The 25827-nt window shown below is 47.0% G+C and overlaps 11 protein-coding genes across 11 annotated transcripts; 7 read left to right on the plus strand and 4 right to left on the minus strand.

The window, feature by feature from the left end:
- Positions 1–135: 135 nt before the first annotated feature.
- V2V93DRAFT_368805 (uncharacterized protein) lies at positions 136–1203 on the minus strand. The gene is made up of 3 exons (XM_066909866.1): positions 1031–1203; positions 937–970; positions 136–875 (listed from the first exon to the last, which is right to left on the minus strand). Exons 1-3 carry the CDS (start codon positions 1080–1082, stop codon positions 341–343), a joined length of 621 nt encoding a protein of 206 aa, XP_066766117.1. The 5' UTR covers positions 1083–1203; the 3' UTR covers positions 136–340.
- Positions 1204–1721: 518 nt separating this feature from the next.
- Positions 1722–3548, plus strand: V2V93DRAFT_368808 (ligand-effect modulator 3 family). Its single transcript, XM_066909867.1, has 3 exons — positions 1722–2092; positions 2160–2196; positions 2262–3548. The coding sequence occupies exons 1-3, from the start codon at positions 1993–1995 to the stop codon at positions 3346–3348; spliced, it is 1224 nt and encodes a 407-aa protein (XP_066766118.1). The 5' UTR covers positions 1722–1992; the 3' UTR covers positions 3349–3548.
- Positions 3482–5753, minus strand: V2V93DRAFT_368811 (14-3-3 domain-containing protein). The gene is made up of 5 exons (XM_066909868.1): positions 5667–5753; positions 4762–4816; positions 4672–4703; positions 4336–4610; positions 3482–4260 (listed from the first exon to the last, which is right to left on the minus strand). Exons 1-5 carry the CDS (start codon positions 5676–5678, stop codon positions 3834–3836), a joined length of 801 nt encoding a protein of 266 aa, XP_066766119.1. The 5' UTR covers positions 5679–5753; the 3' UTR covers positions 3482–3833.
- A 498-nt stretch (positions 5754–6251) lies between these two features.
- Positions 6252–8368, minus strand: V2V93DRAFT_223499 (major facilitator superfamily domain-containing protein). Its single transcript, XM_066907051.1, has 3 exons — positions 8045–8368; positions 7947–7978; positions 6252–7892 (listed from the first exon to the last, which is right to left on the minus strand). Exons 1-3 carry the CDS (start codon positions 8247–8249, stop codon positions 6453–6455), a joined length of 1677 nt encoding a protein of 558 aa, XP_066766120.1. The 5' UTR covers positions 8250–8368; the 3' UTR covers positions 6252–6452.
- Positions 8369–8487: 119 nt separating this feature from the next.
- Positions 8488–9330, plus strand: V2V93DRAFT_379935 (uncharacterized protein; the record flags this gene model as incomplete). The annotated part of the gene is made up of 3 exons (XM_066912030.1): positions 8488–8571; positions 8637–8668; positions 8727–9330. 3 exons carry the CDS (start codon positions 8488–8490, stop codon positions 9328–9330), a joined length of 720 nt encoding a protein of 239 aa, XP_066766121.1.
- Positions 9331–10370: 1040 nt separating this feature from the next.
- Positions 10371–11293, plus strand: V2V93DRAFT_368820 (uncharacterized protein). Its single transcript, XM_066909869.1, has one exon. The coding sequence runs from the start codon at positions 10388–10390 to the stop codon at positions 11045–11047; it is 660 nt and encodes a 219-aa protein (XP_066766122.1). The 5' UTR covers positions 10371–10387; the 3' UTR covers positions 11048–11293.
- Positions 11257–12379, minus strand: V2V93DRAFT_368821 (uncharacterized protein). Its single transcript, XM_066909870.1, has one exon. It carries the CDS (start codon positions 12268–12270, stop codon positions 11419–11421), a length of 852 nt encoding a protein of 283 aa, XP_066766123.1. The 5' UTR covers positions 12271–12379; the 3' UTR covers positions 11257–11418.
- Positions 12380–12486: 107 nt separating this feature from the next.
- On the plus strand, positions 12487–16577 carry V2V93DRAFT_385998 (SNF2 family N-terminal domain-containing protein). The gene is made up of 3 exons (XM_066912255.1): positions 12487–13262; positions 13330–13599; positions 13662–16577. The coding sequence occupies exons 1-3, from the start codon at positions 12672–12674 to the stop codon at positions 16407–16409; spliced, it is 3609 nt and encodes a 1202-aa protein (XP_066766124.1). The 5' UTR covers positions 12487–12671; the 3' UTR covers positions 16410–16577.
- Positions 16578–17539: 962 nt separating this feature from the next.
- Positions 17540–21055, plus strand: V2V93DRAFT_368824 (fungal-specific transcription factor domain-containing protein). Its single transcript, XM_066909871.1, has 3 exons — positions 17540–18508; positions 18570–18884; positions 18953–21055. Exons 1-3 carry the CDS (start codon positions 17597–17599, stop codon positions 20891–20893), a joined length of 3168 nt encoding a protein of 1055 aa, XP_066766125.1. The 5' UTR covers positions 17540–17596; the 3' UTR covers positions 20894–21055.
- On the plus strand, positions 21042–22811 carry V2V93DRAFT_334800 (uncharacterized protein). Its single transcript, XM_066907711.1, has 2 exons — positions 21042–21632; positions 21690–22811. The coding sequence occupies exons 1-2, from the start codon at positions 21192–21194 to the stop codon at positions 22461–22463; spliced, it is 1215 nt and encodes a 404-aa protein (XP_066766126.1). The 5' UTR covers positions 21042–21191; the 3' UTR covers positions 22464–22811.
- Positions 22812–23472: 661 nt separating this feature from the next.
- V2V93DRAFT_223881 (P-loop containing nucleoside triphosphate hydrolase protein) lies at positions 23473–25826 on the plus strand. Its single transcript, XM_066907052.1, has 2 exons — positions 23473–23905; positions 23966–25826. The coding sequence occupies exons 1-2, from the start codon at positions 23696–23698 to the stop codon at positions 25547–25549; spliced, it is 1794 nt and encodes a 597-aa protein (XP_066766127.1). The 5' UTR covers positions 23473–23695; the 3' UTR covers positions 25550–25826.
- Position 25827: the final 1 nt, after the last annotated feature.

Consider the following 25827-nt stretch of genomic DNA (forward strand, 5'->3'; position numbering starts at 1 on the left):
GACCGTTTGGAGCGGAGATTCAATTCAGGACACAAACACGTGCTTTGCAGCCGTGCACTCATGAAAAATTCGGCGTATTATAAGATATAGATAATTCATAGAACGGATTCTTCGGTAACAGCTATACCATTTGAAATCATTTATTGCTACTTATCTGTATTAACTGTGCGGTGGGGATCATTTAAAGCTACAAAGCGGCGCCTGTTTTAGGTACATACAAGAACTTGACTTAGATGTCTATTAAATGCAACAAATACACAACGCCCACCAAAAACAACCTCATAAATTCATTCGATCGGAAAACACAGACAAAAATCACATATCAGGGATGTCGGGCATATTAGAAATCACCACCTCCCATGTCGCCCATATCTCCTCCACCATAATCACCACCTCCGCCATAATCACCAGACGGCGGAGGAGGCATGCTATCGTGCATCATCATATCACTAATAAGCATGCCACCGAGCATACCTCCCGCAGCACCCATCATCATTCCCGTACCGACACCCATGCCACTGCCGCCACCGCTGCCGCCGAAGCGTGAGCGCTGCTGATCCTGTTGCACGTACACAGGCTGAGGAGCCTGCTGGGGATAGTATCCATATCCCTGCTGAGGATAATAGCTACCGTAACCGCCTTGAGGCGGATATGGCTGTTGAGGGTAGTATTGCGGGTATGCAGATTGCTGCTGGGTGTATCCACCGTATGCCCCGCGTTGTTGCTGAGACTGATATTGTTGCGGTTGCTGCTGTTTCATACCTTTGTTGTCCGCTGTAGAATACGGAGGAGGATTATCTCCTCCCTCCTTCTTTCGGGTGGCGGCGGGGGGTTCCCATTGCGATTTACCGGTCGAGAGGTCGACATAGTAATATCTACACAGGAAATTGAGTCAGCTGCGAGATCTATAATCAAACTAATGTGAATGATACATACGTTTGGTAATTGCTATCAAACTTTGCCAGCCATCCTAGAGACGAGATCAGAATCAAAATCAGAATACGTGCTTATCATAGACCGATGAACTTACCCTTCGGAACAGACGGAGGAGGAGGCTGCAAAGGCGGTCCAACCGACGACATTCCAAACTTGGGAATCAGAAGAGGAAGAAGGTAATAGGCAATAGAAATGAGAAGCAAGAGAAAGAGCTGCGAAGGTGCGTATCGTGGCTCGACAGTGATTTCTATAGATGCCAAGATGCCGAGCCAGCTCACATCATAAATTCTCCAGAATAGTGCATTCTGCTGCCGTTATGTGAGTAGTGCTATTATGGGTATGATTACCCTACACAGCCCCGATCGTCAGTTCTCGTGTCTTCGGTGGTCCTCGGCTTTAAAGCAGCATGATTGGTGCTCTAAGATGCAACTTACAGGTGATTGCTGCTTGTTTTAGATCGGCTCTGGTACGCAAGTAGAATCAAATGATCTGAGGGTATAAAATAGTGTAAATGCTCATAATGATAATGAAACTGCTATTTGACGTCATCTCCGCCATAAACAATCTACAAACATATTCTCGATGCCCTTCACTCCATCCAGAATTGTGCTCCACAATTACTCTGATTTTATTTAATTATCTGATTCTATTCTATTCTCTGATTCATTCTCATTCTCTCTTTCAGCTGCAACTCGCACGCGCAGGAAATATATGCATAAATAACTAAACGGTGTAATATTTAAAACCGTAAAACAGATACAGTATATGCATGAGGCTGAGCAGCGTCGCGGCAGCAGCAGAGCCGAGACTAAAAGCAAGATTCGACCTCCTTTGCTCTGCTCTGCTCTTCTGGTTCCCCTTCATCCTCCTATTTCATCTTGTGTAAACGCATTCTGTGTCTGCATTGAACGTTTGTTTTTGCAGAGAATTGTTGCTTGTATTTTGTCGTTGTCGTTGTCGTTGTTGCTGTCGTTTGTCGCGCAGGATATAGCGCTGGACAGCTGCTTCAGCACCCTCCTGATTTCACCAACTAATTTAATTTAACAACACAAAGCGATGGCTATACTTCACAGAAGACACTCAAATGACACCGACAGTATTGACGAGACGACACCTCGCAAGCCGGAAAACAAGCCAAAGTCAAGACGGCCTCCCAGTACGTTTTTTTCGGTATCTTGTTTTGGAATCAATAGTCGAGACGGCGCTGACTATATCATTATTAGATACCGCATTCAGACAGCAACGTTTAAAAGCATGGCAGTAAGTTTGTTTTTCTTACAAAATGACAACCACAGCAATGAAGTAGTGTGCTGACACATTTATAGACCGATCCTGACGCCAAAAACGGTACTCCCGCTCTTCTTCACAGTCGGCCTCATCTTTGCTCCCATCGGCGCGCTGCTGCTATGGGCCAGCTCACGCGTACAGGAAATCAACATTGACTATACACACTGTATCGACAGTGCGCAGGACAACGTTGACGAGGCAAGGACAATTCCGTCGGCCTACGTCAACAATCATTTCCGTAACGTGGCGTCGTCGAATAAAGCTACTTGGCAAAAACTTACCGTCAGCAATGCCTCCGAGGGGCAGCGTGACTACTGTCAGATTAGATTTATGGTTGATCACGACATGAAGGCACCCATTTATCTTTACTACCGTCTTACAAATTTCTACCAAAACCATAGACGTTATGTTCAGTCGATTGATGAGGACCAAATCAACGGCAAAGCGAAATCCGCTGCGGCACTCAAAAGCGACGATACTTGTAAACCCCTCACTCTTGACGAAAATGGAATGCCGTATTATCCGTGTGGTCTGATTGCAAACTCGTTCTTTAACGACACATTCGCTTCTCCTAATTACCTGGGTGATCTTTCCGATGTCACATCCTCTCCAAGCGAGAACTCTTCCTACACAATGAGCAGTACCGGAATCGCATGGTCGAACGACCGCAAACGATTCAAAAAGACAGAATACAAAGCCAGCCAAGTCGTTCCGCCTCCGAATTGGAAACTCTCATATCCAGACGGCTATACCGACGACAATCTTCCCGACATTTCAAAAATGGAATCACTACAGAATTGGATGCGCACAGCCGGTCTCCCTACGTTCAGCAAACTTGCACTCAGAAATGACAAAGATACAATGAAAGCCGGTGTCTATGAAATCAATATTGGAATGCGTTTTCCATCTGAAGTTTACGGAGGTACAAAGTCCATCGTGATTTCGACGCGTACTGCTATCGGCGGTAGAAATAGCTTTTTGGGAATCGCATACCTAGTTGTTGGAGGTCTTTGCGTCGTCTTGGGGGTCTTGTTTACAATCAGACATCTCATTAAACCACGTAAATTGGGTGATCATACGTACTTGTCGTGGAATAACGAGCAGGCTACTGCTCGTGCCAATTGAAATTTAACGTGCAAGTGATAACTCCGTAGGAGGGTGTGAGAAATGTAGAAGTGTCTGGGCTTTCTTTTTTTGTCTTGTTTGTATCCTTGTTTCTTGGGGTTTTTTTTATCATTCTTGGCTTCTTTCTGTAAGTCTTGCTGTTAATTTATTTTCATGTAATTCGATTCAGTAGAACTACAATCCCTTTTCATATCTCACAATCTACGAAAGACCTTCACATCAAGACGTGCTTATTTTCAACATTCAAATATAAACTTCAAAAGCTACATACAGGTTAGATAAAATAATCTCGGCAAAAGAAAAAAAAAAGGCTTTCGACGCGTCGCATCAGAGGTGTTTGGTGTTTGGTAAAAGACAATTAGAAATATAGAATAAGAGATTTCAAAGTTGATGGCTATAGTCATACTACTCGACATTCAACACAACAAAAAATAAAACGGGAGATAAACAATAAAAAAAGGCTCACAAACAGAAACAAATCAGATTTAATCCTTGATCTCCTCATCTCCATCTGCATCTTTCTTAGCCTCCGCCGCATCAGTATCAGCCGCGGCAGCAGCAGCCGCGTTCGATTCCTCAAGATCGCTGGTCCAGAGAGTGAGATTGTCTCTAAGAAGCTGCATGATAAGAGTCGAATCCCTGTAGCTCTCCTCTGACAGCGAGTCTAGCTCAGCAATCGCATCGTCAAAAGCCTGCTTGGCGAGGTGGCATGCGCGGTCAGGCGAGTTGAGAATCTCATAATAGAATACAGAGAAATTGAGGGCCAGGCCGAGACGGATCGGATGAGTCGGCGTCAGATCGGTCTGCGCAATGTCGGTCGCAGTCTTGTAGGCATCGTGCGCTGCAGTAGCAGCCTCTTTCCGCTTATCGCCTGAGGCAAACTCAGCGAGGTAACGGTGATAGTCACCTTTCCTATAGTTTAAATCACACAAGTCAGTCACTGCAGTATAGAAGAATTTCGTACTAGCATAGAAATCAAATACGCACATCTTGTAGTAAAAGACTTTCGACTCGCCAGTCTCAGCATGAGGAATAAGGTAGTCACTCAAGACATCCAAAACATCACCGCAGACCTGCTCAAGCTCATTCTCAATCTTGGAACGGTACTCCCGGATCTGAGCGACGTGCTGCTCAGAGCCCTTAGATTCCTCTTTTTGCTCGATCGAGGAGATGATTCGCCAGCTCGCACGACGGGTTCCAATTACGTTCTTGTACGCGACAGAGAGGAGATTGCGCTCGTCAACAGTCAATTCAGATCCGAGCTAAAATTATGAATATTAGAATCTTCATGACTGATTACAGGCTTAAAGAGAGTGTCCATACTTTGGCAACATCCTTCATATAGGAAACCATCTCTAAAGTAGAGCGGTCAGTATACATATAGATATAAACAAGATCACTATGAGATCATACCATCGTATCGCTCAGCCTGCTCGCAGAGTCTGGCGAGGAAAGTCTTGGTCTCTCTCTGCAAAAATGTGTTAGTCACATAAATTGACACAAAAATATTTTTTTTTTCAAAACAAATAAATGTCTCCAGGCCATAATTCCGATCCTCAACCGCAATAAAAAAGTTTGAAGTATTAGAAAAATACTTGAAAGGCGAGAGCCCTTCCGCACGCCGTATCCGCTGATCTGCAGACAGAGAAAGCGGCGAAAGCACAGCCACGATTGTTTGAAAGAGAAGTTGTATGATTGCCCTGAGTAGCCGGCACGAATGACATCGCACATAGTAAAAAAATAGAACAACATGAAGCAGAAGTAATGGTAAATCAGCTCTGCAGAGACTGAAGATCGACGACTGCGATAATTGGGTGGGCCAGCATCTAACGGCAGATAAACGCGCTCTCGGCGCAGTGCGGCCATAGCCGACTGTTGGCCAGCAGTGGTCATCCAATCGAATCGGATCACAAAGATTGATCTGATCTCTGGTTGATTGCCAAAAAAATCACGAGAGTAGGCGCGGAGTGGAATGCGAGCGATGAGGGTAGAGGAGGGTGATTGCGCGTAATTTGCCAATTCCAGAACGCAAAAGACACGCACGGGTTATGACTGGGCTTCGGCTGGCTCATCAAAGGGCATCAAATCCAGTACAGTCAAAGGTGACAAAAGAAAACACGCGCAAAAGATTTTCGGAGCGATGATTATGCAGGAAGTAGCAGGACAAGGGCGGACGTGGCGGCGATGGACTGCGGCAGACCAAAAATATCGATAAACAAACGGCACGAGGCAGGGCGAGGTAGGCTGCCGTGACGGCGTTGGAGGAAGGAGTGGAGAAAAAAGGAAAAAAGAAAAAAAAAGAAAACGACGGGGCATACTTCGGTAGACATTGGCGTAATACAGAGGAAGGAGGGTAGGTTGTTGGTGGGGAAGGAGGGAGAAAGAAGGTGAGGATGGGAGAGAAGGGGCCGCGGGGCGGCGAAGGACGAGCAAAGGGCTGCGGCGGTCGCAGCTTAGCGGCTCAACCGCCCTAATGTTGGTCCTCAACTTGCTCGCCAGCTTTGTTTGCTGTTAGACTGCGACAGCGGACTTATATTGCAGATTACAGAGACGAAATCATGAGACTATTCGAATTCTGTGTGTCTCTTTTTGTATCAAGAGAGGCGTTGACTGCTCTGTCAGAGACCTCTCTGCTCTTCCTTCTTTGTCAGTAAGTACTTGTACTCTTACTCACCCTAACTCTACATTCTCAGTCGACACTGCCCGCCTTACTCTGCCTTACGATATATCTGGCTCTAACCTGTGCCGCGAGGCCCGGTTCACGTGCTTGCAATACATATGTTTACCCGCTGGGTCAAATGCACTGCTTGAGCCGCTCTTACTCGTCGCTCCGGCGGAAATCGATTTGAACACGTGATTACGAGTGCCAAATACCAAGAGGCTGAATTTGCCCAACAACTCCAGATAGAAGAAAAGGTAATCATCCTTCAAATAGATTAAAAAATGTAATTAAAAAGATTCACAGAAGAACTGAGACTGTCCGTCGAGAGTTGACGAATCAAGAGTACCATAGCAGAACAGATAACCTATATACAAGCCCATATAAAAACCAACAGTCATGGTACCACCCGCACTCACCTACAACAATGAAATAAATCACGATTTCAATTCAAATTCAATTTTTCCAATAAATTATGCTTATGCGACCAATACCGGCTCCATTTGCCGAAGAAGTAAAAGAAAAAAGTGACTACCGAGATAGCGGCCTGTATAGATCCAGCAACTACAAAACAGTGTTTCACACCCGCAGACACAAGCCAATTGTACGCACGCTCAGTTAATGCAAAACTCACAAGATTCTTAACAAGTACTAGCATCACAAACGCCTCAACCTGAATATCGCGGTGTGCGTCGGTTATGTATGCGCCCGAGGCCACCGCGCCGATAATCATACCGCACGTCTCGACTCCAAAAAAAAAGGGCGGAAGGTACTTTGAATACTTATACATATTATTCGCTGTAATTCCAAATCCCCAAATTCCCGTGCAGCCACATATCAGCTGCGGAATTACCAGAAGAAGGCGGTATTCGGGCTCATATATGTTGTTGTTATGCCTCGACATAAGCTTGGCTAGCCAGTCGGAAAATACACCTGCAATCACAAATCCGACTAATGATCCTATAAGTGCGCCCGTGTATAAATTTCCAACGTCAACCTCTGTATACCACAGAGGCGGACCCAGGAAAATAGCCGCGAGAACTACGCCAATTGTGACCGTCCATGCAATCAATGGCGCCTGAGTAAGTGCAGCAAAAATTATACCAGGATGTAAAATCAATGGGAATGGTCGCAAAAAAATCTTCCAGAGTGGTTTATCTGATTTTGAACCTGAAAACAGGCGCAGCGACTGTAAGAATGTTTCTGGTTGCTCAATTGTAGGGGACGCGGGTGCCGGCTTCTCTGTCATGTCATCCGAGCTTGTTGTAGCAGCAGCAAACTCGGCGACATTGCTAGTAGCTGGAGAATTAGAGCGCTGCTCTTCAATCTCCCTTTCACCAACAATATCAGTGTCCAACATATGGTCTCGCTTATAAACGTGCTCTGGAAGAAAAAAAACGACGAGAAGCAAGGTGACAGACGAAAAAATAAGCACAAACCAAAACAGCCAGTGCCATCCCATAGCGTGCGTAATATGACCAGCAATAATTGGAGCCAGAAAAGTAGCTCCAAAGAGGCATAGGTTTGCAACTGCCAGCCGATAACCACGCTGATGAACAAAGTACATGTCACCGATTGATGTGTTTACAAGGACTTCAAACGGAGCCAGTGAAAGACCTTGCAAGATACGCGCCCAGATAAATGACTTGTAAGACGTAGCAGCGCCGGCCCATGCAGATGAAGCAACAAGAATCACGCAGGCAAAAATGTAGGGAAACCGTTTACCGTATTTCACGGCCAAGGCTGTGACGAAGAGTGCGCCGATGGCGCCAGAGACGAGGTACCAACCGGTGAGGAGAGCAATATCGCGAAATCCGTGACGGAAATAGAGGAGAAGGACTGTCGAGCTAGAGGCGATAAGCGGGGAGACGACGGCACTCATAATCTGCGTATGTTAGAAAAGAGGCAGCTACAAGGGAAACCACCAATATGCGCATACCGAAGCCAGACATAGCACAGCGAGCACTCGATCTGCGTAGCAGTTAGTATGATGAGATATCTTGATATTTACTGGGTATCAATTGTAAAGATATAGACCTTTTTTCCACGTTGACCAGTTCAAAGGATCATTAACCGAGTCCGAAGGCTGCGGGACTAGGATAATGTTGCCGTGGCGTTTGAGACGCGAGGAGGCGAGGTCAGCATGGGCAATCTCGACATTGTGTTCCAACGAGAGACCATCGAAGAGATGGACAGTGCCGGGCACGCGATCTGAGGGAGGCTCGAAGATCCCGTACGCCATTATACAGTATGAAAAGCAAAACAAACAACCGCAGTAACGGCAACAGCAGCGACGAGAGCAGATGAAGAGCTCGCTCAGGCTAGAAGCGGCTAATAATGTGGCTGACGATGCGAAGTCGGATCTGTTATCAGCCGCTTGTGGGTGGGTAGGTGCGCGAGAATAGCGGATGCCCTATAAGAACTAGTCCCTCACCACACCACTTCGCCTTGCACCACCACTGTCTTGAACATCCTTCACTATGCGCTACTCTATCGTCTCACTCGTTGCTCTTATTGCTGCGGTCGCTGCCCAGGATTTCTCTGATCTGCCCTCCTGTGCTCAGGTAAGCACACTACTGCTCTCCCCACACCCGTACGACCAATCTGCTGATTTTATTTCTTTTTCCAGTCATGCGCTACCGACGCCGTGCTTGCCACAAAGTATGTCATCTGTTCATTTACTACTACTTTTTGTATGTGTTCTCATTATCCTGTTTAGCTGCGGTATCGACGTCGCCTGCATCTGCTCCAACCAAACTTTCATTGATTCGATCGCTGGCTGCATTGTGACCGGCTGTTCGTCCGCCGACCAGGACACCACCATCCAGTTTGCCGAAAACCTTTGCTTATCAGCTTCGGTTACTCTGACTGGTGTTGAGTCTCTTCTTTCATCTGCCCAAGCGGCGGCGTCTTCCTTGTCTACCGAGTCTGCCTCGTCTGCGACTACTTCGTCTATTGTGTCGTCCTCGTCCTCGTCCACACACTATGTCACTCCCGTATCTGCCTATTCTTCGAGTGCTGCATCGAGCTCCTCTGCTGCGTCTTCTTCTGCTGCGTTCTCCTCTGCTGCGTTTTCTTCTGCTGCGTCCTCCTCTGCTCCTTCCTCCTCTGCTGCGAGCTCCGAGGCTGCGTCCTCCTCTGCGGCGTCCTCCTCTGCGGCATCCTCCTCTGCTGCGTCCTCCTCTGCTCCTTCCTCCTCTGCTGCGAGCTCTGAGGCTGCGTCCTCCTCTGCCGCGAGCTCCTCGAGTGCAGCAGGTGCCTCGACGGTTGCTGCTGTCGGCACCACCTCGTTCTTGGGTCTGCTGATCTCTATGTTTTTGTAATTTACTCCTTGATACTACAATATGATGCACCAGCAGCCCTCATCTATAGTGTCAATTTTAATTTATATTAGATTTTACATGTTTTTAGATAGTCTGCTCAGAATGCAATGAGCCTTAATGGCGTACCATCACCTGTTTATAGCTCATGCTGATCTGTATATGAGATCTCGCTCGGTCCGGGTCCCAGGTTCTGTGTGCGAAACCTAATGTGCGATAAGCGAGCTGTGCGCCTGTTCGCGACAGAAGTCAACCGGTTCTACCAGAGATTGTCTCAGTTTCAGTTTGAGGCTCGGTTCAAACATGCCGCATACTAACCTGATATAGCAATAGACTCAGTAATTCTATTGAGTAAGTGCCTGTTTAGGAAAAATCTTCAAGGGCTTTTAAAGATAGACGGTTGATTTGACGACCGTCGTTCAATAGCTTACTTGATTTTCTTCCAGTTGTTAAAGCTCACACTTGGGATTTCTCTGTCTTGGGTTATTATATTTTATCTTCTTTTCTTGCGCTTGCCTTGATGCGGCTAAAGCTGCACGAGTTTCATATGATCCTATCTCATTGCAAAATCTCTGATTATTTGCTGCAGGCAGTACTGCTACTGTTGTCACCAGTTTGATGCATGCTGACTTTTGAACGTATATAGCTCTACTATTCTACAGTCATTGTTGCACCCAAATCTTCATTTAATGCCAAAAAGAGATAGTTTGTCGAATGAACAGACACTGTTCGAGCGTCCAAGACCCTCCACACATAGTACAAGCAAGCACAAGGGCATTATCAGCTGCCTAACCTAGCAATATGCCGCTGACATAGGCATAATATATCTCAACTCTATTAACAGAACACCTTTTATGGTAAGTAAACAAATATAATTTCAAAGTCAATTCCGTGTCAGCTGGTTTGAATTTACGTTGAGATTCCGTGCCGGTGACGTAATCTTCGGGGCTGTACACCTCTGCGGCCCACGGCTCAGAAGCCGGAAAACATAAATACCCGCATTCCTCTCGCATTCCACTCCTTCTTTCTTCCTTACCTTCTCATTCATTTTCTTTTTACAATGCGTATCTCTGTCGCCCCGCTCTTGCTCCTTCTTGCATCTACTGCCGCTGCTCAAAGCTCGGCTACCGCTGCTCCCAACCCGATAGCCACCATCATCAATGGCGCTACTTCAATCGCTTCCGCGATCGAGTCCGCCGCTACAGGCTTCGCCTCGACCGTCGTCAGCAAGGCAACCGGTCTAGCCTCTACCGCTGAAACCTTTGGCACCGCAGCTGCTTCGGCAGTCAAGAGTGAGGCTACCGGTTTCGCATCGACTGTCGTCAGTGAGGCTACAGGTTTCGCGTCGACTGCCGAGAGTGTTGCGACAGGTGTAGCTTCTAGCGCAAGAAGCGAGGCCACTGGATTTGCCTCAACAGTCGTCAGTAAGGCTACAGGTCTGGCCTCCACCGTCGTCAGCGGCGCCACCGTTGCCGCTTCGGCCGCGAAGAGTGAAGCTACAGGTCTGGCCTCTACCATTGTTAGCGGTGCCACCAGCGCCGCCTCTGCCGCCGAAAGCAAGGCCACAGGAGGTGCATCGTCATTTCTTACCTCCACCACTGGCGCTTCCTCAAGTGCTACTTCATCCGCTGCCAGCAGCTCCAGCTCCGCCTTTGCGACTCGCAACACGGCCATTGCCGGATCGTCGTTTGTCGGTCTTGTTGTCGCTATGCTGTGGTAGTATTTGTAAATATGGCTACTTCCAATCAGGTTTGGCTCAGCACTAATGGAAGTATTGAGGGTTTTGTTATGTATATAGAGTCTTGTAAAAAATTATCTGCCTTGTCATTTGCATCTTACTCCACGGATAGAACCAAAGTATAAAATACCAAAAAAGCATGTTTATACTCAAATTTACATACAAGACTAGCGTCTGTCATAGACTAGTTGTAGCATACGAATAATAAACTTGAAATTATTATCATCATCATCATCACAGAGAAAACACAAACATAATTTATCACCTATAGAATACAATGACACACTACTACAATGACACACTACTACAACTCGCCACCAAAACACTGTTCGATTGTAGTTCATTAAACTCACTCACATACTCTGCATGCCTTCCATAGCAATCAATCGCTTCTCCTCATCCATAAGCCAATCTTCACGGCGGCCGAGATCGTACAACGTGAGCGTTCCCAGCGCAGCCTCGGCCGCAGACCGCTGTTCGCGATTCCAAACTTCAATTTTTTTGCTCTTGCCAAGCTGCTGCCAGTTGTCGTATGCGACCTTGGCCTTCGATGCCCAGTCGATAAAATGCTCGTCTTCAAGGTGCATTGACGGGTCGAGGATCAAAGTGAGCTGGTTATACGTTTCCTGCGTAGGCGGGTCATGAGGCCATTGCGACGGTGGTAGGAAATAAAGTACCATATACGGGAATGACGGGTGCGGAGGGAGAGCAGGCAATCCAAGTCGGTTGAGGAAGTTAAGCTTGGCTTCCTCGCGAGCGCGCATCGAACGATCCTTTTCCTTACGACGCGTTTTTGCACGCTCTTTAACTTCATCGCGAGCATTGTACTCTTTTGCCCGCTTTGCACGACGAGCTTTAATCTCGACAATATCGCCGCGACGCTTAACGTCGCCGCGTAGCTGGTCGACTGCCTCGGCAGGATGCATTCGAGTGCCGCGTTTGAGGTCAAGGTGGCGACCAAGCGAGCCCGGATGCGAAAACGATCGACGGCAGAAAATGCAGGTTTTCTTCGGATCGATATCCTCGCCGCCTTGCGGTGCTAGGCCGATGTTGGGATCAATGACATTCGCGGCGGCAGTGGCGGTCGCGACGGCAGATGATAGATTCATGTGATGATGATGGTGATGGTGATGGTGCATTCCGCCGGTCGGGTCCTGACCGGCAATGCCAGCGAGATTGGCCGCAAGTGCAGAGTCGACATCCATTGTGTTGTTGGTGCTGCTGTAGTTGCTGTTTATAAATGCCTGTTCTGGTATTACAAGACGCGTACCGTGTTGTTTATAATTTTACGCGAGGTCCTGCGACGATGTTGTGATGGATGTGTGCTTAAGTGCGGGAGACAGAAAGTAATGGCGTAAACGTCCAAACTGCAGCACGTGACTGTTCTAGTTATGATTGGCCATAACATAAGTGTCTTGTACTGTAGGGTTTGGTACTAAAAAGTCACGTGAATATTTGGCTGCTGCTCATCGCGCGTCATGGTAGCAGCCTGCAGATTCTGGCATCCTTCCCCACAGCTCACGCAGAGAGGAGAGAGCTTCATATTCGCCATATAGACCTGACTGGTTGGCACAGTACTAGGTACCTGGGCTGTTTGGCAGAAGATATGAATAGTCTCGCCGATATAAGTGCCACACGCTACGACCTCAGTATCTTAGACACATCGCCATCAACCACATCGCTGCCGACCTCGCCACCAACACCAACTATGGCCTCGTCCTCTGCCACTAGCTCGACAACTCCAATCTCTGGTATCGAATTTCAGTCGGCGTCGTTGTTACCTACTCCTTCAACTGTTTCGCCACCTAATAGTTCCTCATTCGCGGCTGCGCGTCACGCTTTGCAGGGTCAACGAGTATCGAGCGCGACACCTAAGCGTAGCGCTGAGCCAGCGGTCAATGCTGCCCTCGCTAACAAAAAAATGCGTTTTGATCCGGTCATTTTGATTGAAGATAATGCGCCAGAAGTCATCTCACTGCTCTCTGACGACGAAGATGACGATGCCGACACCAAATTGCTGTCAATATCGCCACGTAGAGATATTCCTAGGCAGCCGCAGAGGATAATACCGCAGCGGCCATTTCAACATAATCTTACGAATGCTGTTGGACCGAGTATATTCTCGGGTGCTTTTTTGACTAAACTTGTGGGCATGGGGTATTTTAAAGGCACGCGTGTACCCACGCGCGGCGATACTGTGCGTCTATATCCCGACTGTCCTTCTGTAGGCGATTATTTCTTGCTAACTTTACACGTTTGTCTAGGTTCTACTAGTACGAGAGAAAAATAATGAATATGACTCAAACGCTTTTCGAGTTGATTTCCAATATCCGCAAACGCCCCTAGGTTACATTCCTCGCGAAGACGCACAAAAGCTCGCAAAGATCTACGACGCTGGTGGCATCAGATTTGTGGGTCAGATATCTAATCAACCAGATGCGTGGCAAGGGACGCTTTATGTCGAAAGCTTCACGACTACGAGGAAACAATATTCAATGCCGGTAGAGTTGATGCGCGCGGGGATCACTGTCGTTGTATGTTTTGCTTTTATCTCAGATTTTAGATGCGTGAATTAGTACTAATCTGCAGGTTATAGCCTCGTCAGACGCGTCATATAAATCCGTCGCCTCCTGTGGGAAATTTGGCCAGCCCGATATCGAATGGCATGAATAGCAATAATCGCGGCATCGGACTATTCTCGAATGAATTTAATACATTTGTCGACGCAGTCAGCGGCGCAGCGAATTTCATACTAGGGAATACAGCACAGAATCCTCCTGTCCCTGAGCTTCCCGCTGAATTCATGATAAATCAAACGAACGCCAACGGTCAGGCAAATGGTATGGGTAACGCGCGATTTGGTCATACAGAGGAATCGCTCAAGAAGCTGATACGCGCGCCGCAACCGAAACGCATTTCGACCAAGATGCTGGATTATCAACTTCAAGGTCTTGCTTGGCTGCTACAGCATGAGCATCCTCATTTGCATAAAAATCCGCAAAAGAGCACTCAGTTTTGGGTTGCTCGATCAGATGGTTCGTACTTCAACCGCATGACAAATCAAATTGGTGATCCACAGCTCATCAGCGGTGGTATTCTGGCCGACGATATGGGACTCGGCAAAACAATTCAACTGCTCTCACTGGTCTGCTCTGATTTGTCTGTTGCGATCGAGAAAGGCGTAATCAAGCGCGACACCACGCCGGCCAGGTACAAAAATATGCCAACGCTCATTCTGGCACCGGTGGGTCTAATGTCAAACTGGTCTGGCCAGGCAATGTTTCATGTTAACCGCGACCATCCGCTTCGCGTGCTTGTGTTTTACGGTACGAACAAGAACCCGTCCGTCGAATTCTCACATTATGACGTTGTCATTGCCTCGTACGGAAGTGTGACCAGCGAGTATCGTGAGCTAGAACAAGTAAATGATCCAAACAATTTAAAGCTTGTCAAGCGTACGCCTAAAAACATGCGTTTATTCGAACAGCCTTGGCGTCGTGTGATTCTCGACGAAGCACATATTATCCGCAACCCAGCTGCAAAGATTGCAAATGGTGTGCTTAAAATTGACGCTTATTCGCGCTGGGCATTGACGGGTACACCGATTATGAACTCACTTACCGATTTATTTTCGCTCGTCCGGTTTTTCCGTATGCACGGCCTTGAGGAACGGGGTACGTTTGAATCTATTATCACGCGTGGATTTCAGCGCCGGATGACGGATTCCGAGACCAGACTTCAGGCGCTGATGATGGAAGTTTGTCTGCGGCGATTGAAAACTATGGATAAAATTGTCAATCTCAATTTACCACCACTCAATGAGTATTTGCATACAATCGAGTGGACACAGAGCGAGCGACAGGTATATGACGCCATGGAGCATGAGGCACAACATGTGATGCAGGAATATAGAGATGGCAGCGGAAGCAACTCAAAAACTTACATTTTTCTTCTTGAGGCCCTTCTTCGACTACGGCAGATTTGCAATCATAAGCAACTTTGCGGGTCGAGGTTGAAAGGTACTGCTGATATTGCCGGAAAATCTGTTCTAGAGCCAACGCATGATAATATTATAGCGTTACAGATATTGTTGCAGGCTGCTGTTGATGCGGATGAGGAGTGTCCGATCTGTTTTGAGAAACTACACAATCCACGTATCACTCTCTGCAAACATATATATGGCAAAGAGTGCATACAGGAAGTAATCATTGCGCAGCAAAAATGCCCTATTTGTCGTCAAGGACTTACTGACCCGGTTTCCAGTCTCATTGCGCCGATGGAGGAAACTGGCGGTAATGATACTGTAATTGACGAGAAAAGCAGCAGTAAACTGGAGGCTATTATGAAAATTCTTGTGACTCAAAAACTCCAAAATGACGCAGCGTCAAACGAGCTGCCCGTCAAGACTGTGGTTTTCTCTCAGTGGACATCGTTTCTTGACGTAATTGAACCGCTGTTGTTTGAAGCTGGTATAAAGTTTGCACGTATTGATGGCAAAATGTCAGTCTCTGAGCGCGATGACTCGGTTAAACGACTAAATGATGATCGCGAAATCACAGTTTTACTAGCATCTCTTGCTGTTTCGTCAACGGGTTTAAACTTGACTGCCGCGTCGCAGATTATCATGTGTGATTTATGGTGGAACGTCGCGCAGGAGAGACAGGCAATTGATCGATGCTATAGACTTGGTCAAACGCGTCCGGTCAATGTTTTCAGATTGGTGATGAAAGATAGTATTGAGCAGCGCGTAATCAAAATTCAGGATGACAAAGTTGAGATTGTCGAGCGTGCTTTGAATGATGGCAAGAGAACAGTGAAGAGTAAAGAGGCCAGGTTGGCTGATATCGAACTGTTACTAACTTCGGACACGCATCGAGCGAGAAATCAACCTGCTGCTTTGGCTAATCCGCCAGAGCAAAGTGAGCAGCAGGTAGTCACTGTGAGAAGCGATGCTGATCAAGCTACTGAAACTGATAATGATGAAGACAGTGATGATGTTAGTAACGATGACAGCGACGATGATTTAGATGGGTTTATTGTCAAAGATGGCGCAGTTGATGAAGGTGACAATGATTATAATGATAATGAGGCATCGACTGTGAAGGCAGGCATACCACGAATACCATCGCTTGGCATCGATCCACGGACTGCAGCAAAAAGTAACCGATCAGTCTCAGGTCAACGTCAGACAGAGCCTGTGAACAAGAAGAAGCATGGCTCTGAATCTGATAGCAGTATAGACAGCGACGAAGACGACGATTATACAGCACCGTACAGTGATTTTCTCAAACGGTTCGCCGAAAAACGGCGAGAAAGCGCGATAAACGCAGATGAGCGGCGTTAAAAGTAACGAATAAGGGATGAAGATGGAATTGGGTGTGGTCTATTTTTTTTATAATGTATATATATATGTGTGTGTAGTTTTTGCGTGTTTTAGAGCCGGATTGGCGTATTTCATTCAAAATAGAAGTTACACTGATATACATATGTTTCTTTCAAAGCTCGGTGTACATGTTCAGCACTGAGTGAACAAAGACGAGTCGTGTCGGAAAGCCCGCGTTGGGTGCCGCGAAGAGTGGCCCCCGCGCACATCTCATCGCTCCAGACACCAGCCCGCGGCTGAAAGAAGACAGCTGAAGAATCTGACTAGTGAGCAGTCATTTCCCCCTGAGGCTATATGACGAGCTTCTTACGTAGTAATGTATACTGTAAATTTTGTTCACTGAGTAGCATGATTCATGTAAACTAGTTTCCGCACATAGCTTATCTAAGTGGAGAGCGATAAGACGCAATTAAGTTCTCATAGCGCGCCATTTGGGCTGTGAGCCGCAGAACCACGAGTCACTAGTTTGCGCTTCTCATAATTTGTCTAGTAATCGCATTTCAGATCATTATTTTCGTGACTTTAGGATTCTTCACGGTATTCTCATTACCTTCTTTTTGTACGAGGATCACCAGTGTAATTGCGTGGTTTTCAAGTCTCGTGACCTCTGCAAAAATACAGTCATGAAGCAAGAGCACGCTTCACTAGACTTACCGCAGCAGCAGCAGAAAGAGCCACATAGTGACCTGCAACGTCGGTCCTCAAGCCCAGCAACAAACTCAGAGCCAGCGGCGAAAAGATTGCGATCAATTGCAGCATGCAATCGGTGCAAGACTCGCAAGCAGCGTTGCGATAATGCGTTTCCGAAGTGTTCGAATTGCCGCAAAGCAGGCGCTGAGTGTGTCTCCAAAGAGCAGGCGTATCCGGCTTCATACGTGCATTCGCTTGAGATGCATGTGCAGAAATTGGAGAGTGCGCTCAGAGCTGCAAATGCTGGTAGAGATGGGGTAGTTTCATCTGACGGTGTAGGTGCGGAGAATGCTCTTCCGTCCTTGCACGATCTTTCAGGGAGAGACAATACGCCACCAGCAGCAGCTCAGCAACAGCAACAACAGCAACAACAGCAACAACAGCAGTTTCCGCCTGTCAGCTTTGTCAAGACAACTTCAGTTGGCGGAGATCAGCCCGCTTCGCGTGAACTCATCGGCATGACTATGGCAAACCCGCCGTCATCAAACTATTATCTCGGTTCTGCGTCTGGATTCCCTCTTACGAAGCTAGTACAGGCCGCTATTTTTGGCCGCTCATTGCCTAAGAGTATTCAAATGCAAACAAATCTACCGCAATTGCCACCTTTGAGTCAGTCGTTTCCGCCTAATAATTATGCCCCGGCTCCGATTGAGACACCAACTTTGCCCCTTCCGCCTATCGTTACAACAGACGATCAACAGCGAATATTGCAGCATCCGTCTTCCCAGCAATCGCAAAAGTTGCAACAGTCATCTAATCCGCAATCTAACGGTACTCCTAAACTTTCTCCACGAATGCACTTCACACCAGCACAGCTACAGCCTACCGGCCCGACTGAGTCACAGCTCGAGCAGAACTTTCTTTCGTCGATTCCGCAGGCTGACATGGCTGATCGTCTCGTCACTGCCTACTTGAATGGCATTCATCACCGGTATCCTTTCATCTACAAGGGTGATATATTAGATTGGAATAGCCGTCGCGAGGAGATCGCGCGATCATTGGCGCGCATTACAGCTAAGAAATCCGCATTTATTGCGGCAGCTGCGATGCACGGTATGCCATTTGTGGGCAATCAAATACCAAATCCTAATCGACATCAGCAGCAGCAGCAGCAATCCTCACATCACCACTCAGATGAGAGGGTCTCCAATCAAGAAAAGAGCTTTGATACTGCTACATTATCGCCAGCGCATTCGTCGAGTTCATCCAATTCAGGGGAGTATTCTGCGACTTCTCAGCCGAAGGCTGAAGTGCAGGGACCAGAATGCGAGAAGGAGATTCAGTCGATTTGGTTCAAGCTGCATATGGTGTACGCTATTGGAGCAGGGTATCTGCAGTTGACAGGGACATACACTTATATTCCACCAGAGGTACGTTTTATTTATTTTGGTTCGTGTGTTTACTGGAGCAACAAGTAACAAATATTGATAGACGCATTATTATGTTGCAATGCGCTACCTTGATCTACTCTCTGATTCTCCATTAGTTGAAGTCATTGAAAAACTACTTCTGGTAGTTGTTTTCCAACTGCGGTCACCATCTGGTCCTGGAATTTGGCATTTAACTGGATTCATCATGCGTCTATGTGTTGAAGCTGGATTTCACAGAAAACTTTCGTCGCCAATGTCGGCGCTTGAAGATCAGCGAAAGAAGAAAATTTTTTGGTCGTTGTATGTGTTGGAGAGGAGTGTTAGTGTGACGCTTGGTCGGCCATTTTGTATTGCTGATCGTGATATCGATGTTGAGGTTTGTTTCCTTTTGTTACTGTTTTGATTTTCCTGAAATCATAGGTAGCTAATTTAGTAAAAAAATAGTTGCCGGCTAACGTTGACGAGTCAATTCGCGACACAGCTGAACTAGAGGCCGCAATCGCAAAGAGCAATCTCACAGATGCGACGAGCATGACAAGTTCTATTTTCATCATGCAGATCAAGCGTATTGCATCTCATATTCAAGAGAAAATTTACCGAGTCGATAAGCAGGAACTTCCCTTCGACGAAAAATTTCGAGACCTGCGCCGTGAACTAGATACATGGGGTAAACAGATTCTTGAATGCAAGATGGTTTCTCCATTAAGTTCCACTCCGACGCCAAGGCTTTATATGTCAGAAGAGTATTATATGTTGAATTACCATGGAAATATGCGACTGCTCTTTGTACCAAAGTTGCCAATGCTAGGCTCTGATTCACAGGAGTTCAAATTATGTCTTCGGTCATCCGGCCATATTTGCCAGATTTACAAGAGATTGCATCAGTATTTACGCACTGTATCTTATTCATTTATTGCTTTGCAGGCTACATATATGGCTGGTATCACGCTGATCTACTGCTACACTAAAGACCCGTCGATTCTCGATACGCAATTTCTGGCTGATATTCGCGCGTGCTCGACTGTTTTATATATTATAGCCGAACGCTGGCCTGCATCTAAGCATTTCAGAGACTCTTTTGAGACGTTCCTAAACTCGGCTATTGAGTCAGGGGATTTCTTATCCCCGGATAGCAAAACTCCGGCCAGTGTTGCTAGTCCTGCTGCGTCAGTCACAAAAGACAGTGGCTATGCGTCGCCGGCAGCGTCTGCCCCGTCAGCCACTCCGTCGCATATAACGAGCCCTTCGTCGACATATACAAATACTTTTTTTGGTAGTCTGTCGCAGACATCTGTGTCTAACGATGTACCTACTCAGACCTCGGCGCCGATGAGGTTTGATATGAATCTGTCATCGATAATACAGGTCCCCGCGTCTGCGGCAACGACTGCGGCGGCTTCAATGACTACGACATCAGAATTGGCATTTTCTTCGTCTACAGTAGGTCCACCAGCGGCTGTAACTGCACAGCTTTCAAGCCCAGCAGCATCAACGAACGCGTCGTCTTTGTCTACTACCACAGCTACAGCTTCCGCCACACCAATCGCGCCAGCGTCGTCATCATCGACGCACAATACGAAATCGGTTCGCCGGTCGGCAGTGGCGGCGGCAGTGAACAAGTCGCTGCTTGACCCTGTGCAAGGCGAGCTCTGGGATATTTTACAGCAAGGCGCGCAGCAGCAGGCTGGGGCGGATTCTGCTGTACAGGATAACTCGACGGCAGGATATACTGCGCAATTTGATCCGCTGTCGCTGGGTTTGCCAATTAATGGCTTGTCTGGAATCGGAATCGGAGGGCTGAGCATGGCTTATGGTGGTGCAACAAGTGCAGCGGCAACTGGCACTGAGGGTAGTATAAGCGGTGCGCAATTTCAGCAGCTGCAGCAGCCTTTTCAGTATGCTGAAAGCGATTCGAAACAGACAGGTTTCTATCGGCACCAGCGGCCACATTCACAAGCATTTCAGCAGCAGATGCCGCATCAACATCAACAGCAGCCTCCGCAAATGCAGACACAGCAGCAACAGCAGGGCGTGTCACTATGGGCAGGCATTACCACTACACAGCCGAGTGCGATGGCATCGATGTCGCCTAATACGAGCACCAGCGCGATGCTGTCGGCGATGGGTATGTGGCCGGTACTCGGCAACACTGTAGGCTCTATTAGCGGCACACCTCCACTGTCTCTAAGCGGATCAACAGCGTCTGCGATGGGCGGTCGCGGACCGGAGAAAGCTTCGGCACTTGGAACTGCGGCGGCTCAGCCGTTGCAACAAGGATCTGGCGGCGGGGCGCATTTACAGGATATGAACGCGGAAATGGGCATGGGACTCGGAAATGCGGCACTATTGAGATGGGCTGGCGACATTGGTGATCTGTACTATTAGATATGCGTAAAGTCAGGAGTCATGAATCAGCAACTATCAAATAATATGTAAAAGATGCCTCAGCGCAAGAGCCGTGAACGGCTGAAAGCGGCTGAAAAAATTGGCGCGCTTCGCCGACAGCCTCGCCGGCAATCAAGTTCGCGCGTGGCGATTAAAGCGTACGATAAAGTTTCGCATGCAGTTGGTGTATGTTGGCTCAATTCACCGATTATTTGCAATTTATAGACAACCAGAAATAACAATTCTAATTAATATTTAGATAAGTGTTCTAGCTGTTCTATTGGCTTCTTGTCTTGCAATGAATATGAAAATTATGTCGAAAGTGTCGCCGGCTGCGGTGCGTATTGTCATCGTCAGCCTACTCGCCATCATCCTACTCTCTTTTACCATCGACCACGTCCGCCCGTTGTCAAGTATTCGTTCTGGCACAGCACTCATCTCGTCTGATCCTAGTCAAGACACTCACAATGCTACCCTCGGTTTTGGAGAGATTGTCTACCTCAGCATGCCGCGGCGCTCTGACCGCCAGGACTCTATGAGCCTGCTCGCATCGTGGGCTGGGATTAAATTGAATCTCATTCCCGGAGTAGACGGATTTACTATCGATAAGGAAGCCAAACCTGACAATACTCCCGATATTATCGGTGGCAGTGTGCTTGGTTGCTGGAGAGCTCATGCCAACGCCTGGAGACACATGCTTGAGGCAGACTACGACACGCTTCTAATTCTTGAGGATGATGTATGTAACCATTTCTAATATGAGAAGAGGATCTCAGGCTAATGTTTTTTTACGCAGATTGACTTTGACGTCAATATCAAGACAGTCATGGAGCGCTTTTCCAAGCAACTCCGTAATAACCCGCTCCGCCTGACGCCATACACCGACCACGAGATCCGTACCGCTCCCTACGCGCTTGACTGGGATATGCTCTTCGTTGGCCAGTGTATTGATGGTATCAATCCTCATCGACCAGATATTGCACACGTTTACGAAGACGACACTGTACCTCCTGTCGACATGATTAAAAGTGACTTTGTCCGTCTGTTGGCGCAGGTCGGACTTCAGGAAGATGAGATTGCTGGCAAGCGCTCTATTACGCCGACGTGGAAGCCCACTTGTACCATGGGATACGCTATCACTAAGCGTGGTGCGCAGAGAATGCTGTTGCATATGTCCTACCTCGGTTTGAATCACCCGGTGGATATTGAGATCGCTGAACACACTCAACTTGGCGAGTTATTTGGCTACAATTTGACTCCGCCTCCGTTTTCGGCCTGGCGAGTGGGCGGAAAGAAGGACTCTGATAATAAGGCAAACCAGGATCCTAACGAGCCGATGTCGACCGCCGGAAATAGGAACGGCGACAGTCTCAACATCAGAGTCAGCGCCAGAAAGGCTATGGTGCATGACTTGACTTTCGACACCTGGGAGGCGTATGAGAAGAAGTGGCCAGTGGCTCAGCGTAAAGCCGAATCCAAGGCCAAGGGTCTCAATCTGGATTTCAAACCCCGTCCTGACCTCGAATGGAAGGATGACGAGGAGGATAAGGAGGATAAGGAGGATGACTAATGGTCGCATGTCAGCTGAGTTTAGATTAGACTGTTGGCGAATTACAATTTTTTTTATTTCCGGCTTGTTTAAGAACTTTAGCTTGTTTAAGATATAATATGATTGGTTTTTTTTATCTGTTTGAAGATGTTATTACTGGTGGCACATGGATATTGAACGATAGTTTTGTAATGAAGGTTAGACTGACTCTATTGCAGCCACAACCCACTTATGTTGATTAATTGATTATTTTCGTAAATATATTTGGGATATCTTTCTTTTAATATTAGTTCGCAAAAATGTAGGACCAATTTTGGACGACTGAATGCTGGGTTGAAGAGAAATGAATATACAGTTCATAAGTATAGCTACAGATTGAAACTAAGTAGAATGATATATGTGACTTGTTCTGCTTTGTACAAGGGGCATTCAATGCTGGAAAGTAAAGCCTACGTTATTATTATATGTTCAAATAAAAATCAAGCAATAATATAATTGCCATTGCTGCGAGCTAATTATAAGGCACGTGATTGAGTCCTTCGTATTTCCAAGAAAGTGTCAGTAGAGCCGTTATTCTTCTTTTCCAGGACTGAGAATTCGAGTACTCGATTCTGCTTTCTCTTGTCGCAACAATACTGCTGCGATATCATGAAGCTTTCTCTTCCTCATCGATATGGTCGGGGTACCACCCTCGGGGTAGGATAGCGACTGCGCAAAACTCTTTTTAACCAAAGTCAGGCGTGAGGCGAGCATCCAGAGTAAGAAAACAACGAATGGCTGACGTCGTCTCCACCTGCCTTTCGAATATTGTTTATTTTTATATTTTTTGGCAAGTTTGTTAGAATACAAATTCTTTGTCTAAATGTATGAGTGACGGAATATACTAGATACCGCGACAGAATTTAATCTATTCTTCAGATATGTACCAAAATTACAAACCCCTCATAATTACAATGAATTGGTATCGCCTAACCCACGCACAGACCCTCTTCGCGGCTTCAATTTTTTTCAAAGAAAGCTCAGAGTGTCACTTTCTAAAGCCAACAAGGAGCAATTTTGTATTTGTTTCCTTATCTTGGTATAATTCAGTTTTTCTGTATATATTACAACATATATACTTCTTTATATCTTATCTGTGTTATTTAGAGCCCGCCCGTGCAATCACTACGCAGGCGTATCACTTTGGATTTATTGCTTGATCGCCACTAAAATCCTACCTCTCCTCTTTCACTACTTACTATATCAAAAAGAAAATGGTTTCAGCTTCCAAGGCAAAGCGCGACGCTAAGCGTGCTGAGAAGAAGTCGAAGGACAATTCGACTGCATCGTCTGTCAACGGAGATGCCGCAGATGCTGCTGCTGAGGCTATCGCAAAGATGACGATGCAGGTCGACAAGCATGGCCTGTCTGACCGAGTTACTACTGGTGTACTTGCCAGTATGGCGACCAGTCGCGATATTAAGGTTAGTGGAAAAAATTGGCGGTACTTCGTATTGCTGTAATATACTAACCAAAGCTAACAGATCACATCTGCCTCACTCCTCTACCACGGAAAGGTTTTGATTCAAGATTCTACTCTCGAGCTTAACTACGGCCGTAGATATGGTCTTCTCGGCGAGAACGGTTGTGGAAAGTCGACCTTTCTCCGTGCCATAGCTGCCAGAGAATACCCAATCCCTGAGCAGATTGATATCTATCTCCTGAATGAGCCTGCCTCTGCTACAGAGTACTCTGCACTTGAGTATGTTGTTCGTGAAGCCGAGATTGAGCTCAAGCGTCTCGAGGATATGGCTGAGGAGATCCTTGACCGTGATGGTCCTGAGTCGATGGTTCTCGAGGAACTGTACGAGCGTATTGAGAGTATGGATCCTTCCACCTTCGAGGTTCGGGCGTCACTTATTCTACGCGGTCTTGGCTTCACCAATATTACAATCAAGAAGAAGACCAAGGACATGTCTGGTGGCTGGCGTATGCGTGTAGCTCTTGCCAAGGCTTTGTTCGTCAAGCCCAGCTTGCTCCTGCTCGATGACCCTACTGCTCATTTGGATCTCGAGGCTTGTGTATGGCTTGAGGAGTATCTCAAGCGATTCGACCGAATCCTCGTGCTCGTATCGCACTCGCAGGATTTCTTGAACGGTGTATGCACCAACATGATTGATATGAGATTGAAGAAGCTTACAATTTTCGGTGGTAACTACGATTCATATGTCAAGACCCGTGCCGAATTGGAGACCAACCAGATGAAGGCATATAACAAGCAGCAGGAAGAAATTGCGCATATCAAGAAGTTCATTGCGTCAGCTGGTACCTATGCGAACTTGGTTCGTCAAGCCAAATCGCGTCAGAAAATTCTCGACAAGATGGAGGCTGATGGCTTTATCGAGAAGGTTGTTCCTGACAAGGTATTTTCTTTCCGTTTTGCAGATGTTGAGAAGCTTCCCCCTCCGGTCTTGTCATTCGACGATGTAACCTTCTCTTACTCTGGCAATGCCGAGGACAATCTGTACGAGCATCTTGACTTTGGTGTCGACATGGACTCGCGTATTGCGCTAGTCGGTCCTAACGGCGTTGGAAAGTCTACTCTGCTGAAGATTATGACCGGCGAGCTTTCGCCCACCGGCGGACGCGTGTCGCGTCACACCCATCTCAAGCTAGGTGTTTATTCGCAGCACTCGACCGACCAGCTTGATCTGACCAAGAGCTCGCTCGACTTCGTTCGCGACAAGTACTCGTCCATCTCACAGGACTACCAGTACTGGCGTCAGCAGCTTGGCCGCTTTGGTCTCACAGGCGAGGGTCAGACTGCCACTATGGCCACACTGTCTGAGGGACAGCGTTCGCGAGTTGTGTTTGCTCTGCTTGCGATTGAGCAGCCTAATGTACTCTTGCTTGATGAGCCTACTAACGGACTGGACATCCCCACTATTGATTCTCTTGCTGATGCTATCAACGTGTTTGAGGGTGGCGTTGTTGTAGTATCTCACGATTTCAGATTGTTGGACAAGATTGCTAAGGATATTTACGTCTGCCAGAACAAGACCACTACAAGATGGGATGGTTCTATTCTGCAGTACAAGGCGAGCCTGGCGAAGAACATTGTCATGTAAGAAACAAAAAGTTTGTTGAATGACGCTATTGATCATGAGAATGGGTCCTATTATTGTGGAATGTTTTGTTATTCGTTATGTTGATTTGATTTGATTTGTTTGTTATGGATAGTAAAACTGGTCGTGTGATAGACTTTGCACGAGAGGTGAGGAGAGAATGGTCTTAGATTTGTATTTCTGGGTTGCTTCGACTTTATCGTCTCGTTCGGTTAGATTGTGTATAAATTAAGAGCAAGCCAACGTGCTATTAACCAATTTGTATTCAATAACTACAGAGA

The sequence above is a fragment of the Kockiozyma suomiensis genome (genome assembly GCF_038497685.1).
Source record: "Kockiozyma suomiensis strain NRRL Y-17356 unplaced genomic scaffold V2V93scaffold_6, whole genome shotgun sequence".
Classification (NCBI taxonomy): domain Eukaryota; kingdom Fungi; phylum Ascomycota; class Lipomycetes; order Lipomycetales; family Lipomycetaceae; genus Kockiozyma; species Kockiozyma suomiensis.

Bases quoted from the DNA above. Each gene is read 5' to 3' on its own strand.
- V2V93DRAFT_368805 (XM_066909866.1), bottom strand. From the start codon at position 1,082: ATGTCGTCGGTTGGACCGCCTTTGCAGCCTCCTCCTCCGTCTGTTCCG. The intron at 971-1,030 runs GTAAGTTCATCG...TCTCGTCTCTAG, and splicing joins TCCTCCGTCTGTTCCGAAGG to GATGGCTGGCAAAGTTTGAT. The intron at 876-936 runs GTATGTATCATT...TTTCCTGTGTAG, and splicing joins TTTGATAGCAATTACCAAAC to ATATTACTATGTCGACCTCT.
- V2V93DRAFT_368808 (XM_066909867.1), top strand. From the start codon at position 1,993: ATGGCTATACTTCACAGAAGACACTCAAATGACACCGACAGTATTGAC. The intron at 2,093-2,159 runs GTACGTTTTTTT...TATCATTATTAG, and splicing joins AAAGTCAAGACGGCCTCCCA to ATACCGCATTCAGACAGCAA. The intron at 2,197-2,261 runs GTAAGTTTGTTT...ACACATTTATAG, and splicing joins CAACGTTTAAAAGCATGGCA to ACCGATCCTGACGCCAAAAA.
- V2V93DRAFT_368811 (XM_066909868.1), bottom strand. The intron at 4,704-4,761 runs GTATGATCTCAT...GCTCTACTTTAG, and splicing joins GCAGGCTGAGCGATACGATG to AGATGGTTTCCTATATGAAG. The intron at 4,261-4,335 runs GTGCGTATTTGA...TTTAAACTATAG, and splicing joins AAAGTCTTTTACTACAAGAT to GAAAGGTGACTATCACCGTT.
- V2V93DRAFT_223499 (XM_066907051.1), bottom strand. From the start codon at position 8,249: ATGGCGTACGGGATCTTCGAGCCTCCCTCAGATCGCGTGCCCGGCACT. The intron at 7,979-8,044 runs GTCTATATCTTT...ACTGCTACGCAG, and splicing joins CTGGTCAACGTGGAAAAAAG to ATCGAGTGCTCGCTGTGCTA. The intron at 7,893-7,946 runs GTATGCGCATAT...TAACATACGCAG, and splicing joins CTGTGCTATGTCTGGCTTCG to ATTATGAGTGCCGTCGTCTC.
- V2V93DRAFT_368820 (XM_066909869.1), top strand. From the start codon at position 10,388: ATGCGTATCTCTGTCGCCCCGCTCTTGCTCCTTCTTGCATCTACTGCC.
- V2V93DRAFT_368821 (XM_066909870.1), bottom strand. From the start codon at position 12,270: ATGGATGTCGACTCTGCACTTGCGGCCAATCTCGCTGGCATTGCCGGT.
- V2V93DRAFT_385998 (XM_066912255.1), top strand. From the start codon at position 12,672: ATGAATAGTCTCGCCGATATAAGTGCCACACGCTACGACCTCAGTATC. The intron at 13,263-13,329 runs GTGCGTCTATAT...ACGTTTGTCTAG, and splicing joins TACCCACGCGCGGCGATACT to GTTCTACTAGTACGAGAGAA. The intron at 13,600-13,661 runs GTATGTTTTGCT...TGCAGGTTATAG, and splicing joins GCGCGGGGATCACTGTCGTT to CCTCGTCAGACGCGTCATAT.
- V2V93DRAFT_368824 (XM_066909871.1), top strand. From the start codon at position 17,597: ATGACTATGGCAAACCCGCCGTCATCAAACTATTATCTCGGTTCTGCG. The intron at 18,509-18,569 runs GTACGTTTTATT...AAATATTGATAG, and splicing joins ACACTTATATTCCACCAGAG to ACGCATTATTATGTTGCAAT. The intron at 18,885-18,952 runs GTTTGTTTCCTT...GTAAAAAAATAG, and splicing joins ATCGTGATATCGATGTTGAG to TTGCCGGCTAACGTTGACGA.
- V2V93DRAFT_334800 (XM_066907711.1), top strand. From the start codon at position 21,192: ATGAATATGAAAATTATGTCGAAAGTGTCGCCGGCTGCGGTGCGTATT. The intron at 21,633-21,689 runs GTATGTAACCAT...TTTTTTACGCAG, and splicing joins TTCTAATTCTTGAGGATGAT to ATTGACTTTGACGTCAATAT.
- V2V93DRAFT_223881 (XM_066907052.1), top strand. From the start codon at position 23,696: ATGGTTTCAGCTTCCAAGGCAAAGCGCGACGCTAAGCGTGCTGAGAAG. The intron at 23,906-23,965 runs GTTAGTGGAAAA...CAAAGCTAACAG, and splicing joins CGACCAGTCGCGATATTAAG to ATCACATCTGCCTCACTCCT.